This window comes from Eschscholzia californica, unplaced genomic scaffold, assembly GCF_041429995.1.
Source record: "Eschscholzia californica isolate CP2 unplaced genomic scaffold, dmEscCali1.0.p SCAF_3, whole genome shotgun sequence".
Taxonomy (NCBI): domain Eukaryota; kingdom Viridiplantae; phylum Streptophyta; class Magnoliopsida; order Ranunculales; family Papaveraceae; genus Eschscholzia; species Eschscholzia californica.
This window is the reverse complement of record NW_028238420.1, coordinates 50,548,284-50,565,948: the sequence shown is the minus strand read 5'-3', so window position 1 is coordinate 50,565,948 and position 17,665 is coordinate 50,548,284. Positions and strand designations below refer to the sequence as shown.

Sequence of the window (17,665 nt, the reverse complement as noted above, 5' to 3'; positions counted from 1 at the left end):
CAAGACAAGATACTGATCTATTATCATCGTAACATATTACTAGATCACAGAATTTAGTTATGACTTTATATTTTACCTAAAATATAGGTTAGAGAGTCACTTTCCCAGATAATCTCCAATAAGATTTGAAAAATTAAGCTTGCCACTTGATTTCATCTTCAGTGAAAAAGTCAATATTCTAGAATTTCTAATATTTATTTCCTTGCATTTTAATGGAGAAATTTGTGATCTTGAATGTGTATTTTCCAAAGGTTGTCCTCTTGAGTCATGAATTTCTTTCACTTTTAACTAAATAAAATCTTCAGAGAGAAAACTAGTATCTCATTTTATCTAGTTTTCCATATTATATACTATAAATGTGATTAAAAAAATGAAATTATGACCATTTTTGCAAGTCATATTTTATCCTCTGATAACACTGTGATAATTCACTATCCTATATATTAGCTTCAAAACCCATACTGTTTTTCCATTGTCCTCTTAACATTATTTTCTCAAAACCCCAAAGGGAAAACAATTTTAGTTTTTTAGTTTATTTTTTCCAGAGGTTCCTTGTATTCAATGAAACGTTCCATATTGTAACTTACACCGATCCCGTAACTACTTAACAATGTTGTTTGTTCGGTTGCTTTTGTTAGTTTCCACATTGGTTATAATTAGTTTCGACATAGGTAGAGCATTTGATTGTAAAATAAATCCAAAAAACCCATCAAAAGTGGCACGTGAGATAGTTGTCGATTTGAATGGTCACGGTAACTTTTCGCGTATTCAAGATGCGATTAATTCTGTTCCATCAAAAAATGAACAGTGGATTCTTATTCGCATTCATTCAGGACATTATAGGTAACTCTGGTTTGATTTATGCTAATATCGAGTTTTATTTCATCTTGTTTTATTTGTTTACATACTTTGAGATTTTGCGACAACGTACGTGTCTATACATTAGTTAATTAATAATTGATACAGATAAAATTTATATTGATATGGGTACAGAGAGCAAGTGGTTGTTCCCCGAGACCGGACCTGCATCAAGCTTGAAGGGAATAGATTTGGAGACACTATTATTGAATGGGACGATCATACCACGACTGCCTCAAGTCCTACGTTTTCCGCGTTGGCTGATAATTTTGTAGCAAAACATTTAACTTTCAAGGTAAGATCTCTAAAATAACCTAGTAACGTATCATTTTAATTTGAATCCATACAAAAAAAAAAATCATTTCATTTGAAGTCAATCTTGTATAGTATAATGTTTTCACAATTAAGCTGGTTTATATATATAAATGCTAGTTGACCTAATTAAGCTAATGTTCGGCACGCTTAATTACAGAACACATACAATCATGGGTTGATAACAAATGAGATAAAGGAAAGAAAACCGGCAGTTGCAGTACTTGTAGATGGGGATAAAGCTTCTTTCCGCCGGTGTATCTTCTATGGAATTCAAGATACATTGTGGGATAACAAAGGACGTCACTATTTTTACCAATGCCATATTACTGGCAATGTTGATTTCATCTTTGGAAATGGACAGTCTCTTTACGTGGTACGTGTTATATCGCTATTATAATATATATAAAAAAATCCTTGCAGAAAGACCTTTCCAACGAGTTTAAGTTTGTTGGATTCGGAGGAGTAACGAAACCGTGAAGGCCGAGTATACATACTTGACTAAAAAATTGATGTTTCCTTGTGAAAGTAGGCAAAACAATAACTTTGCACTATAAGGGGGAAGGTTGAGCTCCTTCCCCAGAGTGTGCACAGTCCGGGGGATGGCACGTTCCCTAGTATATATATATAGATATGTACATATATATTATACTATATCGGTCCGTCTTAATTCCTACTGCCTCTAGCAAGCATTTTCGGTCTCAATAATAGTTTTTTTCTTTTATGATTTGTGCAAGTGAAGGACAATTATATAAGGATAGAAGGAAGCTACTTGCCTAAATCTGGATACGGTGTTATAACGGCACAAGGAAGGACATCAGATCAAGAACCAACAGGATTCGTTTTTAAAGGAGGAAGGGTGGATGGTGGTCGCGCGGCCTTGCTTGGTAGAGCCTATAGGAGTCATTCTAGGGTCATTTTAGACGGCGTTCGCTTAGAGCCTGTAATTCTTTCAAGAGGCTGGGATAACTGGAACCTTTCTACGTATGTATACCCTTCTATCTTTAAAAAGAAAAGTCAGACGACACGTAAATAGAGTTAGAAGTTCTATGTTTAAAAACAATATACTCGTACTACTTTTATGGCTCATTTACTTGTGTAATTTATACCCACAGGAATAATATTTTTTATGCGGAGGGCAACTGTAAAGGAGGGGGATCAAGTCTAGCTGGGCGTGTTGAGTGGGAAAAGAAGCTCGACCCAAGTGAAATTCGAAAGTTTTCTGATATGTCCTTCATTGACCAAGCTAATGAACAATGGGTCTCAAAACAACCCTAAATTTTGTTACTGATTCAATATCCTTTTATATTTCAATAATTTAGTTTGACAATAACACAGCAAAATTTTATGATTTAATATAAGGGTAAATGTATGGGTTGATTAGTACACTTAATGATAACATGATCTATTTTCCTAGTTCATTTATATATTTTATTAGAGCATCTCCAATGGAACACTCTAAAATTCTAGTCGTCAAAAGTTAGTTAAGATTCCCTTTCGTAAGTGTCAAGATAGAGATACTCTAAAAAAAATTTGTCTCCAAAAAAGATCTCCAGAAAGATTTGAGAATCTCTATATTAAACGCCTCTACATCATCATGGAGTGTCACATTAGAGAATATTTTTTGACAAAACCTATAAAGATCCACACTCTAAGTTTTAGAGTTTGAGTGTCCCATTGGAGATGCTCTTAGTTTATGCATTTCTACTAAGAGCATCTCCAATGCAACACTGTAACTCTAAATCTTGAAGGGCCACATAAGATTTTGTAGAGTTTGTCTTTCAAATCAGTTTCCAATGCAAAACTCGACATAAATCTTTAAAGTGATGTATCAAGATTTATTGACGAGATCCAAGTGTCAAATAAGCAAAACAATTAATTTTATACCAAAATACAGGGTTTCAGAATTCGGAAGTGCTAGAATCACAAAAGATTTTGACAAAAGAAATTACCCAACTGTTGTGGTGATTGTGATATTCACCTCTCAACGACTTAGATTTAGTCAAACTTTCAAACCACACCCTCCACATCAGCTGGGTACCTTCTTTTGTCAAAATCTTTTCTGAGTTTAACATTTCCCTTTAGAATTTCTCTTGAGTATTGTATTGGAGAATGTCATTTTTAATAGAATATCTCTAAATAGTCAAGTAGGGAGATGATTAGAAATAATATTAACTTATACGACTAGTATCAATTCTAATTAAGAATCGATTAACAACCAGTTGAGAGGTGTTTTCGAGTGACGAAGAACTCTTGTTATAACAAGGATAAGATCTTCTATTAAATTTTAAATGTTTGATAACTCAATAGGTATCTTAAGTATTTGATACTAAAAAGCATACAAATTTTTTCTACTAATAGATAAAGTATAGTGTTAAAATGGCTAGATATTTGAATATCTTGAAGATTTATTTAATTGGTTGGATTTGAATAGCTTGATCATTATTGATTTTAATTGCCATGTAATATTATCTCTTGCCAAAAAAGAGTAGTTATTATTTTGTTAACGGTTAAATCTCTAACCAAGAGCAATTAATCAAATCTTTTAACTATGCTGGCAAACTAATCACCCCTATAATAAACGAAAAAATTATCATTTTTTGGTAAGGATTAACATTTGAATTCTCATTAAATTGAGAAATCTTTTCTAATTGTAAAGAATTTGTCCAAGGGTTAGTGAACTCATATAAATTACTAATGTATGAATGGACGAACATTTTCAGTGAGAAATATAACGCTAGTGGTTTCAAGTTAAGGGTTTCATATTTTGAATTTTGTTTACTATAAAAATGAGGATTTTTAAATCTCTAGGGTTGATTTCTATTTTGTTTTTGGTTTGGGTGTGTGGAAGTAGAGCTGTTGATTGTGAGTTAAACACTGTCACCATCACTGTCGATGCATTGGGTCAGGGAAATTTTAGCAAAGTTCAAGATGCAATCGATTCAATCCCTTCCCAAAATACTAACTGGATACGTGTTTTGTTAAAAGCTGGTGTCTACCGGTATAACCACTAAATAGCTCAACTTTATTTTCGAAGTATTTAACACGTGTTAGTACTTAACACCAATATGATTGTTTATGTCGTATTACTCTCTAGATAATTTCTTTTTTGTTCCACCTCTGAGAGTAAAATGAAATCATTATAGGAAATGATAGAGTGACTTAGAATTTGATACTTAGAAGATGACAAGTTACCTCATTTGGAAACAAAAGCGGTCCCCGCCGTAGTCAAACTTTGAAAAAATCTTGTCTTTTAGTGAATTCCACGTCATTATGTCATCCACTAAGTCATCCTTTAAGTAACTCTAGCATCTCCCATTAATTATTTTGTAAATTTTGTTGCCTTATTTTGGAAGTGATTCTCTAGCAACACAGTTTCCTTGTTTACAAACTATTATGATCTTTGAGATTTGAATGTAAATTATGTACAGAGAGCAAGTCAATATAGGACCAGAAAAAACTTGCATTGTACTAGAAGGAGAAGGTCGGGAGACAACTTCCATTGAGTTTGACGCTCATGATGAAACAGATACAAGCGCTACTTTCACTTCAGTCGCTGAAAATTTTGTAGCTAGAAACATTAGCTTCAAGGTGAGTATGTTAAATATATTTTTCAATTTTTTGTTATTTCTTTTTTGGTCTTTAAAATTGTGGGTTTTCATAAACGTACTTTTAGTTGACTCGTTTGATTATGGCTTGTATAAATCTAAGTCGTGTGAATCTGACTTGTTTTATGCCAACTCAATTTGCCCACAATTAGGAGAAGATAGTTTTTCAAACTGAGTTAGATGCACAAGTTAAATCGGAAACAAACATATAGCTTGAATTTGAAAAAAAAAATAAACAAAAACCACATTAGGAAAATAAGCCTACCCTCAATTTACATAATGTTATTGTCATGATAGAACACATACAATCTCGAAGTATCTGAAAGAGCTAGAGCAGTTGCAACAACATTAAAAGGAGATAAAGCTTCGTTTTATAGTTGTGGTTTCTATGGATTACAAGATACACTTTGGGATGCAGTAGGACGTCATTATTTTGAAAACTGTGAAATTCAAGGTGCCGTGGATTTCATATGGGGAAGTGGTCAATCCATCTATTCGGTAAGTTGGAAATCCATGTTTATTGCTTTGTTGAAATTTATATTACTAAAACTCGAAAAATGAACATTTTTGGAAAATTTATTCTTATGCGATCATTGACAAAATTATTTTGTTGGTGGATGTGAAGAACTGTCGCATACTAGTAGATGCAGGAGGTTTAGGTGCGGGAATCTTCGGCTTTATAACAGCACAGGGAAGATCATCTGAGAGTGAAGGGAATGGATTTGTATTCACAGGAGGTGTGGTAGACGGTACTGGTGTGGTATATCTTGGAAGAGCTTATGGACCTTATTCTAGAGTTATTTTCTACCGTACGAATTTTTCCGAAGTTATTAACCCATTAGGATGGGACGCGTGGAACAAAGCTGTGTACGTTTAGTTTTCTTCATACAAACTTCTCTTGTTCATAGTACACACCAATTTTCATTTTGATTTTTTTCTTTTATTTAAGATGGTTCGGTGGAATGTTTCAGGGATTTATTCACGTATGCAGAATACGAATGTGAAGGACCAGGGGCGAATAATGAATCTCGCGTTAGCTGGGAAAGGAAACTGAGCTCACAAGAAATCCAACAATACACAGATATATCTTTCATCGACTCAGAAGGATGGGTCAGCCAACAACGTCAAATTAATGAATTTTCTTCCCCATTTCCTTAGTACACAATGAATCTCTAAATAAATACATATTGTAATTTGATACCTGTAGTTGTTAAAAAAACCTAATTTTAGTGTGGAATGGCTAAATTTAAAGAATACAATTTTACTTTCAACCTTTTGAAAGTAAACTAAAACCAAGGAAATTATGAACTATCCTTCAACATGATGTTAATTAAATTCTTTACTGCTAAAACTCAAAAACTCAATACATATGTCGTACTCTTAGAAAACTAATGTTTTTGTTAAACAAAAGGGACGAAGTTCTCTTCCAGACTCACTTATATGAAATGGATCTGAACGACCATCTGACTTATATAATTTTTTTAAATGTCAGCAGGGATATGAATGTATATTTCGAACTCTTAACCTAAAGGGTTGAAACTAACTTGATAACTACTATCAGGAACCATACCAGGATTTCGAGTCAATAAATTTGTGGTTGAGATTTTGATACATGGAGACGAAAATACTTTGAAAAAACGGTCTTGATTGAGAGAACCCCGTTTAACTATTGAACCCTTCTCGAGTCAGTTACCATTTCAGCATCTATTAGCAATAAACTTCAAACTGCATCTTTATAGAATTGGGCATTGAATACAAATGCTGTAAGATTGTTAGTAACAAAAGTGGAATTTGAAGTTTCACAAGACTTCCCAAATGGACGTGTTAATTGCAAGAACAATTTAAAACCGGTTCTTGTTTGAATTTTGGTTGTATCAGTGGAATTACTCTTCCAAATTATTATTAGTTCTCCATGGATTGATTTTTGAGAAAGTTTGATAGTTTTTTTTTTTTTGAGTTAAACCAGAATTCCATTTGAAGTAGTAAGTCAATCCAGAACACTACATGTTTGAGGTTTTTGACTCATTTGAGAACAACGTGAGAGTTACATAAGTAAATTACAACAAGGAACTTATAAGCGTAAAGTATATCATGAAGGGATATGAGTAACATGACAAAAACTAAATGAAAAGACCTTAAAGGTCAAAAAATGAAAATTTCCTAATGATCACGAAATAGAAGACCGTCAAGGACATAAATTTAATTATACTAATATATAAGTAGAAATGATAAACCAAGTAGAGAACTGTAGAGTGTGTGAACCTATCAACTGAATTTTGTAAAAACAATCGCGAACTTTTCTTTCATGCACTTGCAATCGGTTGGATCGTGGACTATGGATTGATAGTTAGATGCCTATTCGTTATATTTTCTATAGTTGCTAAAACAAGGGATCGTCCATCTTCATCAATGAACGAATCATGATGTCACTATTCATGAAGAACTACCAAATCACCGATCTTCATCAATGGACGAATCACCTTAAGAAACCACCACCCTTACCAACTTCCTCCTCCCTTAATGACAATTGATAATGGTCAGTCGTATGATGATGGTAAGTCGATATAGCTGAATCCGATCTTCTTCCCATACCAGCATTTTCTCCTCATTTCTACAATTATACTACTCTGCTATACTCCAAAAACTCTACTGAAATGGTAATAGATGTTAAATTAGGGCAAGAAACAGTTGAAATTGATCAAAGAAATTGTTTTATTCCTTGATGATTACAAAAGAAATATAAGCCTCTATTTATAGAGTTACAATACTACTAGTTTCTAACTTTATTAGTTTCTAATATTTTACTAGTTTCTTAATAGTTTATACTAATATATTTACTAGTTCCTAAATCTTACTAGTTTCTAATATTTGATATTTCCTAATATCTATTATATGGAATATCTTAATATATAGAAAGATATTTCAACACTCCCCCTCAAGTTGGTGCATAGATATCGCACATGCCCAACTTGTCTACCATTTTCGAAAATATTCGACTTGAAACTGCTTTGGTAAGAACATCAGCCAACTGATCTTCAGATCGGACCTTTGGTAACTCTACAATGTTGTCTTCCAACTTTTCTTTAATAAAACATCGATCCACCTCAACATGTTTTGTGCGGTCGTGCTGGACTGGATTGTGAGCAATATCACATGCTGCTTTATTGTCACAATATAATTGAATTGGTCTTTCAGAAGGATATCCTAAATCATCCAACAGGAGTCTTAACCATAACGCTTCACATATGCCATCAGCCATTCCTCTAAATTCAGACTCTGCACTTGAACGTGCAACAACATTCTGTTTTTTACTTCTCCATGTAACAAGATTTCCACCAACAAAGGTAAAATATCCTGCAGTTGATCGCCTACCATTTACTTCACCGGCCCAATCTGCATCAGTATATACATCAATAGTTCGACAACTCGAATTTTTAGTAAACAAAATACCTTTTCCAGGAGCCGCCTTCAAATATCTCAAAATGCGTAAAACAGCATTCATGTGTTTTTCACCAGGATTGTGCATAAATTGACTAACAATACTTAACGCATATGCAAGATCTGGTCTCGTGTGCGCCAAGTACATCAACCTTCCAACCAGTCGTTGATATCTTCCTTTATCAACCTGTATCTGATTAGGCTCCACTGACAACTTTAATCCTTCTTCGACAGGTGTATCAATCGGCTCAAACGCTAACATACCCACCTCATGTAACAAATCTAAAGTATACTTTCTTTGGGATAAGAAAATTCCATTACTAGATCGAGATACTTCAATTCCAAGAAAGTATTTCAATGGACCAAGGTCTTTCATCTCAAACTCTTTAGATAAGTAATTCTGTAAAGCCTTTCGTTCTTCAGGATCATCCCCAGTAACCACCATGTCATCAACATATATAATAAGTGCTGTGAGTTTTCCTTTCTGCCTTTTTGTAAATAAGGTATGGTCAGAATTGCTTTGGTGATAACCGAATTCCTTCATAGCCTTTGTAAACCTTCCAAACCACGCTCTTGGTGATTGTTTTAATCCATACAATGACTTTTTCAATCTACATACCTTCTGGCTATGTATTTGTGGTATCTTGCATCCCGGTGGAAGGTCCATATAGACTTCTTCTAATAGTTCCCCATGCAAAAAAGCATTCTTTACATCAAATTGTTGTAGTGGCCAATCTAAATTTGCTGCTAACGATAACAAGACGCGAACAGTGTTGATTTTTGCAACTGGAGCGAATGTCTCTGTGTAATCGACTCCATAAGTTTGAGTGTAGCCTTTTGCCACTAGTCTCGCTTTGTAACGTTCAATTGTACCATCTGCTTTATACTTCACTGAATAAATCCACCGACATCCCACTGGATTTTTATCTTCTGGACGATCAACTAGCTCCCAAGTGTCATTCTTTTGTAAGGATTTCATCTCCTCATTCATAGCTGCTTTCCATTTTGAATCAGATAAGGCTTCCTGTACATTGTTAGGAATATATACAGTAGATAATTGATTTACAAACGACTTATTTGATTCTGACAACCGATGATCTGACACATACTGACTCATAGGATATTTGACTCTACTAGTCAGCTCAGGTTCATATGTCGGTTTAGGAATACCTCTGGTTTCACGCGACGGTAATATTTTCCTAGGTGGTTCGGAAGGTGCTTCAGGAACATCCTCGATAACTGATTGGTTTGGTGTATTACTAACCCTTGGTTCAACGGCTTCAGTTGGAGGTGAATCCACAATTTGTTCAACGATTTCATTAACACTTTCTTCCATTACCGATTCAGGTGTTGGTAATTCTGGAATTTCAATTTCAGCTCTACTTATTTCTTCAGGAATCAAATTTACTTCAATATTAGACCCAATTTTGTTCTCTTCTACATGATTATCCGTTTCTTCATAATCAAGAGTCAGAACTTCCTGCTTAGTTTTCTCCCCCTGAAGTTCAGACTCAGGTGAAAAATACTTAGAATCTTCATGAAAGATAACATCCGATGTAACAAACATTCGTTTAGTTGGAGGATGATAACATCTGTACCCTTTCTGATTTGCACCGTACCCTACAAATACACATCTTAATGCCCTTGGAGTTAATTTTGTACGTTGGTGCTCATGAAGATGAACAAATGCTACACACCCAAAGACACGGGGAGGTAAATTTGAAACTGTCGGAGAAGTTGTAGCATCTGATAGAGCTTGAAAAGGAGTCTTAAAATCAATAGTACTAGATGGTACTCTATTAATTAAATAGGTTGCAGCAAGAAGTGTTTCTCCCCAATAAGATAATGGCATATGTGCTTCGATCAACATAGCCCTGATAACTTCTAACAAGTGACGATTCTTTCTTTCAGCGACCCCATTTTGTTGAGGGGTATTTGGGCAAGTAGTTTGATGAACAATACCATGAGAAACCAAATAAGTTTGAAGTTCATGATCCATATACTCTCCTCCGTTGTCACTACGAAGTATCTGAACATTTGCGTTGTACTGAGTACTAAACTGTTTATGAACCTTCTGAAACAATAACTTTACCTCACTTTTAGATTTCATCAAACACACCCAAGTCATCCTAGTACAATCATCAATAAAGGTAACAAACCACCGAGCCCCACCCAAAGTAGGAACCTTAGATTGACCCCAGACATCGGAATGTAAGATCATAAAAGGAGTTGGACTTTTATTTAAATTTAACGGAAACGATGCACGATGACTTTTTGCAATTGCACAAACATCACATTGAAAACTTGAAACATCGCATTTAATAAATAGCGATGGAAATAACTTCTTAAGGTAACCAAAGGAGGCATGCCCCAGACGGCGATGCCATAACCATATTTCATCTTTATTTTTTATTTCAGAATTGTTCACTACTAATGCCTGACGCAATTTATTAGAGCTTTCAGATACTAAATCCAAGTAATACAACTTTCCTCGCCTAACACCATAACCAATTGTTTGCCTTGTCCGGATGTCCTTAAAGACACAAAATTCAGGCCAAAAGATGACAACACAAAATAGAGTGGTGGTTATTTGAGACACTGATAATAAATTATGATCTAAAGATGGGACAACCAAAACAGAGTCTAAGTTCAATGTGTTCGTTAGAGTTATAGGTCCTTCCCCTACAACAGGGGCTGAGGTGCCATTGGCAGTAGAGACATATTTATGTGAAGATTCGTTTATGGTTGAGACCTGTCTAGAATCAAAAGTCATATGATCTGTAGCACCAGAATCAATTATCCAAGTACTATTCGAAAATTGTGTAGACATATTTAAAGTCTTGCCTACATTACCTGTAGTGGCTATTGTCGATGAAGCTTGCTTAACAGTTGGATCTACAAGGGTCTTCTTAGAGTTTTTCTTTCGATTATGATCCCACCATTCTGGATAGCCAAATAGTTCATAACAATGACTTTTAGTATGACCAATTTTGTTGCAGTGTGTACACTTATAAGTAATTTTGTCAGATTGACCAACAACTTTAGCAAAATTTGAATTTGCCTTATTGAGAGTCATTATTGCGGAAGCATCAGTTGCCCTTCACTTTAGCTAAACCAAAAAACAAGATGAAGATGAAAGGCTCTTCTCTTTCAATCAATATAAATTCCCAAACACAAATTTAAGACTTTTGGCTCTGGTACCAAGTTGAAATTGATCAAAGAAATTGTTTTATTCCTTGATGATTACAAAAGAAATATAAGCCTCTATTTATAGAGTTACAATACTACTAGTTTCTAACTTTACTAGTTTCTAATATTTTACTAGTTTCTTAATAGTTTATACTAATATATTTACTAGTTCCTAAATCTTACTAGTTTCTAATATTTGATATTTCCTAATATCTATTATATGGGATATCTTAATATATAGAAAGATATTTCAACAGAAACGAAAACAACACATTAGTAATAGGAATAGAATAGAGATTCCGACGAAGGGCATTCCCTTCGTCGGAGTAAATTGGTGATCTTTACGGTTTTCTCTCCCTAGAAAAAACAGTTACGGAGAGAGGGTCGCCTCGTAATCTTAAGTTAATTCAGAAAGTTTGATAGTTACCAACTACTATATAATTGAAAAGAAGGCAAAAAGTTATTCCAATGACAAGAGAAATAATGTCATTGATATTGCTCTATTTATGTTCATCAATTTCTCTTTTTTCTCAACAAAAAAAAATATATTTTTTCAAATTAAGTCGTCTCTACTTTATGGTTGACTCGATTGTTTTTTCCTTACAAATGGTTGACTCAAATTAGGTTCAAAATATCCGTCAACGTGTGATTTTGCTCTAAATATTTGTCAACGTCAGAATCGTGTTCATCAATATAAATGTTCATCAATTTCTGACATCTAAGCTTTCTGACATCTAAGCCCCGAATCAAGGTGCAGTGCATGCAGTTTCAATTTCTGATTTGTGAAGTTCGCCGTAAAAAGTGGTCGGCTGATGACTTTCACTAGAGGAGAAGGAGGTGGAGAGAGGGAGAGATGAAAGGAAGAGAAGTGATAAAAGGGAGGAGAGGAGAGATGGATTTAAATGTCTAAAGATTTTTTTTTATAATTATTTTCATTTTGGCCCCTAAGGGTGTTTCTAGAAAAAAGTTCAAATTTTGGCCATTAAATGGAGTTGTCTGACATTTCTGAGGGCTAAAATGACGAATTAGTCACAAATTGAGAGCCAAAACAAATCCCTAACTAAGTCATTTCTAATGACAAATTGAATTGTCGTCCTTCAATGTAGAATCTTTTTTTGTGATTGAAATCCTTCAATCTAGGTTTTTTTGTTTTGTGATGTTCAGTCTAGGTTGATATATGATACAACCTAATTCTACTTACTTTTTCTTAACCTCTTGTGGGCGTACACCACACCAATAGAAGAGTGCAAGACAATTGTAAAGCGCGAGAATCTCCATAGCAAGTTACACTAGGGAATTCCTCACCCGTAAAAAGTAACTGATACGTGTGATCTTATGGACCACATATCAGATATTAAATTGATAAAACAGATACTACAACTAGATTTGCTACAAAAAGATACTACAGTTAGATCTTAACCAAAAGGTCGACAAAACCATTTTATGTTTTTTTTATATATACTTGTGCATAATATATGTAATTATATTGAAAAAAATCATACGAGTAACGTATGACTTAGTGGTTATGGTATGAAATCCATGGACGAGTGCAAGCTTTAGGTTGTATGATTGAGTCCCCATAAGCATTTTAACTTTTATGTTTGAAGTTACTCAATTCAACTATCCTAAATTCTTAGAGAAATCTTAAAAGAAATTCCTATAAGCATTTTAATTTTTATATTTTGAAATTTGTCAAAAAAAATTCTATAAAATTCAATTAATCTACCATAAACCTCTATAAATTTCGATTCATCTACCATAAACCTACAAACTTCAATTCACCTACTCTAAATCCTTATAAACTTGATCGAAGATCGCCCTTTCAGGGCGATGATTGCTCAAACTTAGAATCGATCGTAGCTCTTGGTAGAACATTGGTGGAAACTGAGAGAGATAAAACATATCACTTAGATTATTTGCTTATCACTTTATCACTAATTTTGTCGGTTGCAACTGCCTCCTTTAAAAAGGTTTTTCAGCTATGAAGCTAGTCAAGACACGTTTAAGAAACACGATGAGGGATCTGTTGTTAAATAATTAGTTTCGTAGTCTTTATTGAAAAAAGAAGATTTTAGTGAACTTGTCGACGAGTCGATTATGCGAACATTCAAAACATGAACTCTCATAGAGTTCAATTGCGTTTGTAATCGTTGATGTTTTAATATATTTAATGAATATAAGCATTTTGTTAATTACTGTGTTTGGCAACAAAAATTATTTGTTATATAAACCCGCACCCCCTAAGTGGAATTCCTGGATCCCTCCTTGGTTAAAATTGCTAGATATTTGAATGTCTTGAAGATTTATTTGATTGATTGGATTTGAGTAGTTAGATCATTATTGATGTTAATTGCCATGAATGTTAATTATCTCTTGCTAAAAAAAAGGCGAGTTATTTTTGTTAACGGTTAAATCTCTAACCAAGTGCAATTAATCAAATCTTTTTACTATGATGGCAAACTAATCACCCCTGTAATAAACGAAAAAATTATCATTTTTTGTAAGGATATTTTTATATCTGGGTTAGATGCGTGAATGTCATTAAATTGATAAATCTTTTCCAGTTGTAAGGAATTTTTCGAACCGTCAATGGATTCATATAAATTACTTACTGAGGTATGAATGGATTAACATTTTCAGTGAGAAAAATAACACTAGTGGTCTCAAGCTAAGTGTTCATATTTTGAATTTTGTTTACTCTAAAAATGAGGATTTTGAAATCTCTATGGTTTATTTCTATTTTGTTTTTGGTTTGGGTGGGTGGAAATAGAGCTATTGATTGTCAGTCAAATACTGTCACCATCACTGTAGATGCATCCGGTCAGGGAAATTTTAGCAAAGTTCAAGATGCAGTCGATTCAATCCCTTCCCAAAATACTAAATGGATGCGTATTTTGTTGAAAGCTGGTGTCTACCGGTATAACCACTAAAAAGCTCAACTTTATTTTCGAAGTATTTGTTCTTCTATCACGTGTTAGTACTTAAAACGAACATGATTATGTATGTTGTATTACTCTCTAGATAATTATCTTTCTATTCTACCTCGGAGAGTAGGACGAAGGAATTATTTTTGTAAATTTTGTTGGCTTATTTTGAAAGTGATTCTAGCAGTACAGTTTCGTTGTTCACAAATTATGATAATCTTTGAGATTTGAATGTAAATTATGTGCAGAGAGCAAGTCAATATAGGACCAGAAAAAACTTGCATCGTACTGGAAGGGGAAGGTCGGGAGACAACTTCCATTGAGTTTAACGCTCACGATGCAACAGATACAAGCGCTACTTTCACTTCACTCGCTGAAAATTTCGTAGCTAGAAAGATTAGCTTCAAGGTCAGTGTGTTAAATATATTTTTCGAATTTTTGTTTATTTCCTTTTTGGTCTTTAAGATTGCGGGTTTGGAAATTACTTCATAAATGTGCTCTTAGTTGACTCGTTTGAGTATGGCTTGTATAAATGTAAGTCGTGTGAATCTGACTTGTTTTATGTCGACTTAATTTGCCCACAAATAGGGGAAGTTAGTTTTTCGAACGAGTTAAATGCACAAGTTAAATAGGAAACAAACATATAAGTTGAATTTGAAAAAGAATAAACAAAAACACCTAAGGGAAAGAAGGCTGCCCTTAATTTAAACAATGTTATTGTCATGACAGAACACATACAATGTCGAAGTATCTGAAAGAGCTAGAGCAGTTGCGGCAGGATTAAAAGGAGATAAAGCTTCGTTTTATAATTGTGGTTTTTATGGATTACAAGATACACTTTGGGATGCAGTAGGACGTCATTATTTTGAAAACTGTGAAATTCAAGGTGCCGTTGATTTCATATGGGGAAGTGGTCAATCCATCTATTCAGTAAGTTTGAAATCCATGTTTATTACTTTGTTGAAATTTGCATAACTAAAATTCAAAAAATTAACATTTTTGGAAAATTTATTTTTACGCCGCCATTAACAAAATAATTTTTGTTGGTGGATGTGAAGAACTGTCACGTGCTAGTAAACGCGGGAGGTTTAGGTGCGGGAATCATCGGCTTTATAACTGCACAGGGAAGATCTTCCCAGAGCGAAGGGAATGGATTTGTATTCACAGGAGGTGTGGTAGACGGTAATGGGGCGGTATATCTTGGAAGAGCTTATGGATCTTATTCTAGGGTTATTTTCTACCGTACTAATTTTTCCAAAGTTATTTACCCATTAGGATGGGACGCGTGGAACAAACCTGTGTACGTTTATTTTTCTTCATACAAACTTCTCTTGTTCACAGTACAAAACAGTTTTCATTTGATTTTTTTTATCTCTAAGATGATTCGCTGGAATATTTCAGGGATTCATTCACGTATGCAGAATACGAATGTGAAGGACCAGGGGCGAATAACGCATCTCGCGTCAGCTGGGAAAAGAAACTGAGCCCACAAGAAATCAAAAAATATACAGATATATCTTTCATCGACTCAGAAGGATGGGTCAGCCAACAACGTCAAATTAATGATTTTCTTCCGCGTTTCCTTAGTACACAATGAATCTCTAAATAAATACATATTGTAATTTGATGCGAGCAGTTGTTAAAAAAAACTCCTAATTTTGATGTGGAGTGGCTGAATTTTAAAGAATACAATTTTACTTTCAATCTTTTGAAATAGAACTAAAACCAAGTAAATTATGAATTACCCTTCAACATGCTGCTAATTAAATTCTTTACTGCTAAAACTCAATACATATATCGTACTCTTAGAAAATTAATGTTTTTGTTAAACATAAGGGACGAAGGACTCTTCCAGACTCACTCCGGATTACCTGGTATATGCAATGGATCTGAACAAATATCTGACTTATATAATTTTTTTAAATGTCAGCATACTTTCAGAGATAACTACTCCAACCCAAGGTTATTGATGGTTTTTATATATCTTTCGTCCCGTTGGAATAACATCTATCAGGAACCATACCATGATTTCGAGTCAATACATTCGTGGTTGAGTTTTGATAAATGGAGAAGCAAATACTATGAAAGACTGGTCTTGATTGAGAGAAAATCGTTTCACTATTGACCCCTTCTCGAGTCGGTTACCATTTCAGCATCTATTAGCAATAAACCTGAAACTGCATTTTTATAGAATGAAAAATGATAGAGAACAAAAAAATCCAGACATACTCTAGACATGCATCCTATGTGGCTTGCTGTAATTCGTGTTTTTGATGATTCTAATTCACTAGACAATGAATCACGGCAAGCTACATAGGATGTATGTCTAGAGTATGTCTGGATTTTCTTGTTTGCTATCATTTCTTCTCGCTATAATTGAGCATTGAACACAAATGTTGTAAGATTGTTAGTAACAAAAGTGGAATTTTGGTTGTATAAGTGGAATTACTCTTCCAAATTATCATTAGATCTCTATGGATTGAATTTTTAGAAAGTTTGATAGTTAGAAACCATATATGTTCATCAATTTCTGTATTTATGTTCACCAATTTGATAGTTTTTAGAAAGAAGGCAAAAAGTTACTCCAATGAGGAGATAAATAATGTCTTGCTCTATTTATGTTCATCCATTTCTCTTTTTTCTCAACAAAAAATAAAGAGCTTTTTCTCTTTTCAAATTAAATAGTTTGAACTTTATGGTTGACTAGAATTAGGTACAAAATGTCTGTCAACGTTTGATTTTGCTCTAAATATCCGTCAACGTCAAAATTGTGTTCATCAATTTCTGACATATAAGCCCCGAATATAGGTGCATTGCATGTAGCTTCAATTTCTGATGTTTGAAGCTCACTGTAAAATGTAGTCGGCCGACGGCTTCCGCTAGAGAAGAAGGTGAGGTGGAGAGAAGGAGAGATGAAGTGAAGAGAAGTGATGAAATGGAGGACTCGAGAAATGAAGTCGCATTAAATGTAGGCCAGCGCTTTGGGGAAAGCTAAATAGTTTCCGGGGTGTGAAATTTTAAAGGGAATATACAAAATTTTGAAAAGTTTCCAGGGAAACATATTTTATAGGGAATATGGTTCAAAATAAAAAATTCTCCCCCTCACCTCCCTCCACCTCACCTCACCTCCCTCCACCTCATCTTCTCTCTCCACCTCATCTTCTCTCTCTTCTCCGATAGGTCGCCGGCCGGAACTCCGGCGAAGGGAAACCCCTTCGCCGGAGTTTCTAGAGAGAGAGAGTGAGTGAAAAGAATTTTCCGGCCGGCGACCTAATCGAAGAAGAGAGAGAGAAGATGAGGTGGAGGGAGAGAAGTGAGGTGGAGAGAGAGAGAGCT

At 34.3% G+C, this 17,665-nt stretch overlaps 3 protein-coding genes and 1 pseudogene across 3 annotated transcripts; 3 read left to right on the top strand and 1 right to left on the bottom strand.

Moving 5' to 3' along the window:
- Window positions 1-610: 610 nt before the first annotated feature.
- LOC147551454 (putative pectinesterase 29) lies at window positions 611-2,448 on the top strand. The gene is made up of 5 exons (XM_086668572.1): window positions 611-843; window positions 994-1,153; window positions 1,331-1,546; window positions 1,913-2,154; window positions 2,286-2,448. The coding sequence occupies exons 1-5, from the start codon at window positions 611-613 to the stop codon at window positions 2,446-2,448; spliced, it is 1,014 nt and encodes a 337-aa protein (XP_086524698.1).
- Window positions 2,449-3,959: 1,511 nt separating this feature from the next.
- Window positions 3,960-6,640, top strand: LOC147551453 (putative pectinesterase 55). Its single transcript, XM_086668571.1, has 6 exons — window positions 3,960-4,171; window positions 4,602-4,761; window positions 5,076-5,276; window positions 5,404-5,645; window positions 5,750-5,888; window positions 6,518-6,640. The coding sequence occupies exons 1-6, from the start codon at window positions 3,960-3,962 to the stop codon at window positions 6,638-6,640; spliced, it is 1,077 nt and encodes a 358-aa protein (XP_086524697.1).
- Window positions 6,641-12,623: 5,983 nt separating this feature from the next.
- Window positions 12,624-12,808, bottom strand: LOC147551452 (U2 spliceosomal RNA; annotated as a pseudogene).
- A 1,302-nt stretch (window positions 12,809-14,110) lies between these two features.
- Window positions 14,111-15,926, top strand: LOC147551451 (putative pectinesterase 55). The gene is made up of 5 exons (XM_086668570.1): window positions 14,111-14,322; window positions 14,578-14,737; window positions 15,059-15,259; window positions 15,388-15,629; window positions 15,731-15,926. Exons 1-5 carry the CDS (start codon window positions 14,111-14,113, stop codon window positions 15,924-15,926), a joined length of 1,011 nt encoding a protein of 336 aa, XP_086524696.1.
- The last annotated feature ends 1,739 nt before the right edge of the window (window positions 15,927-17,665 follow it).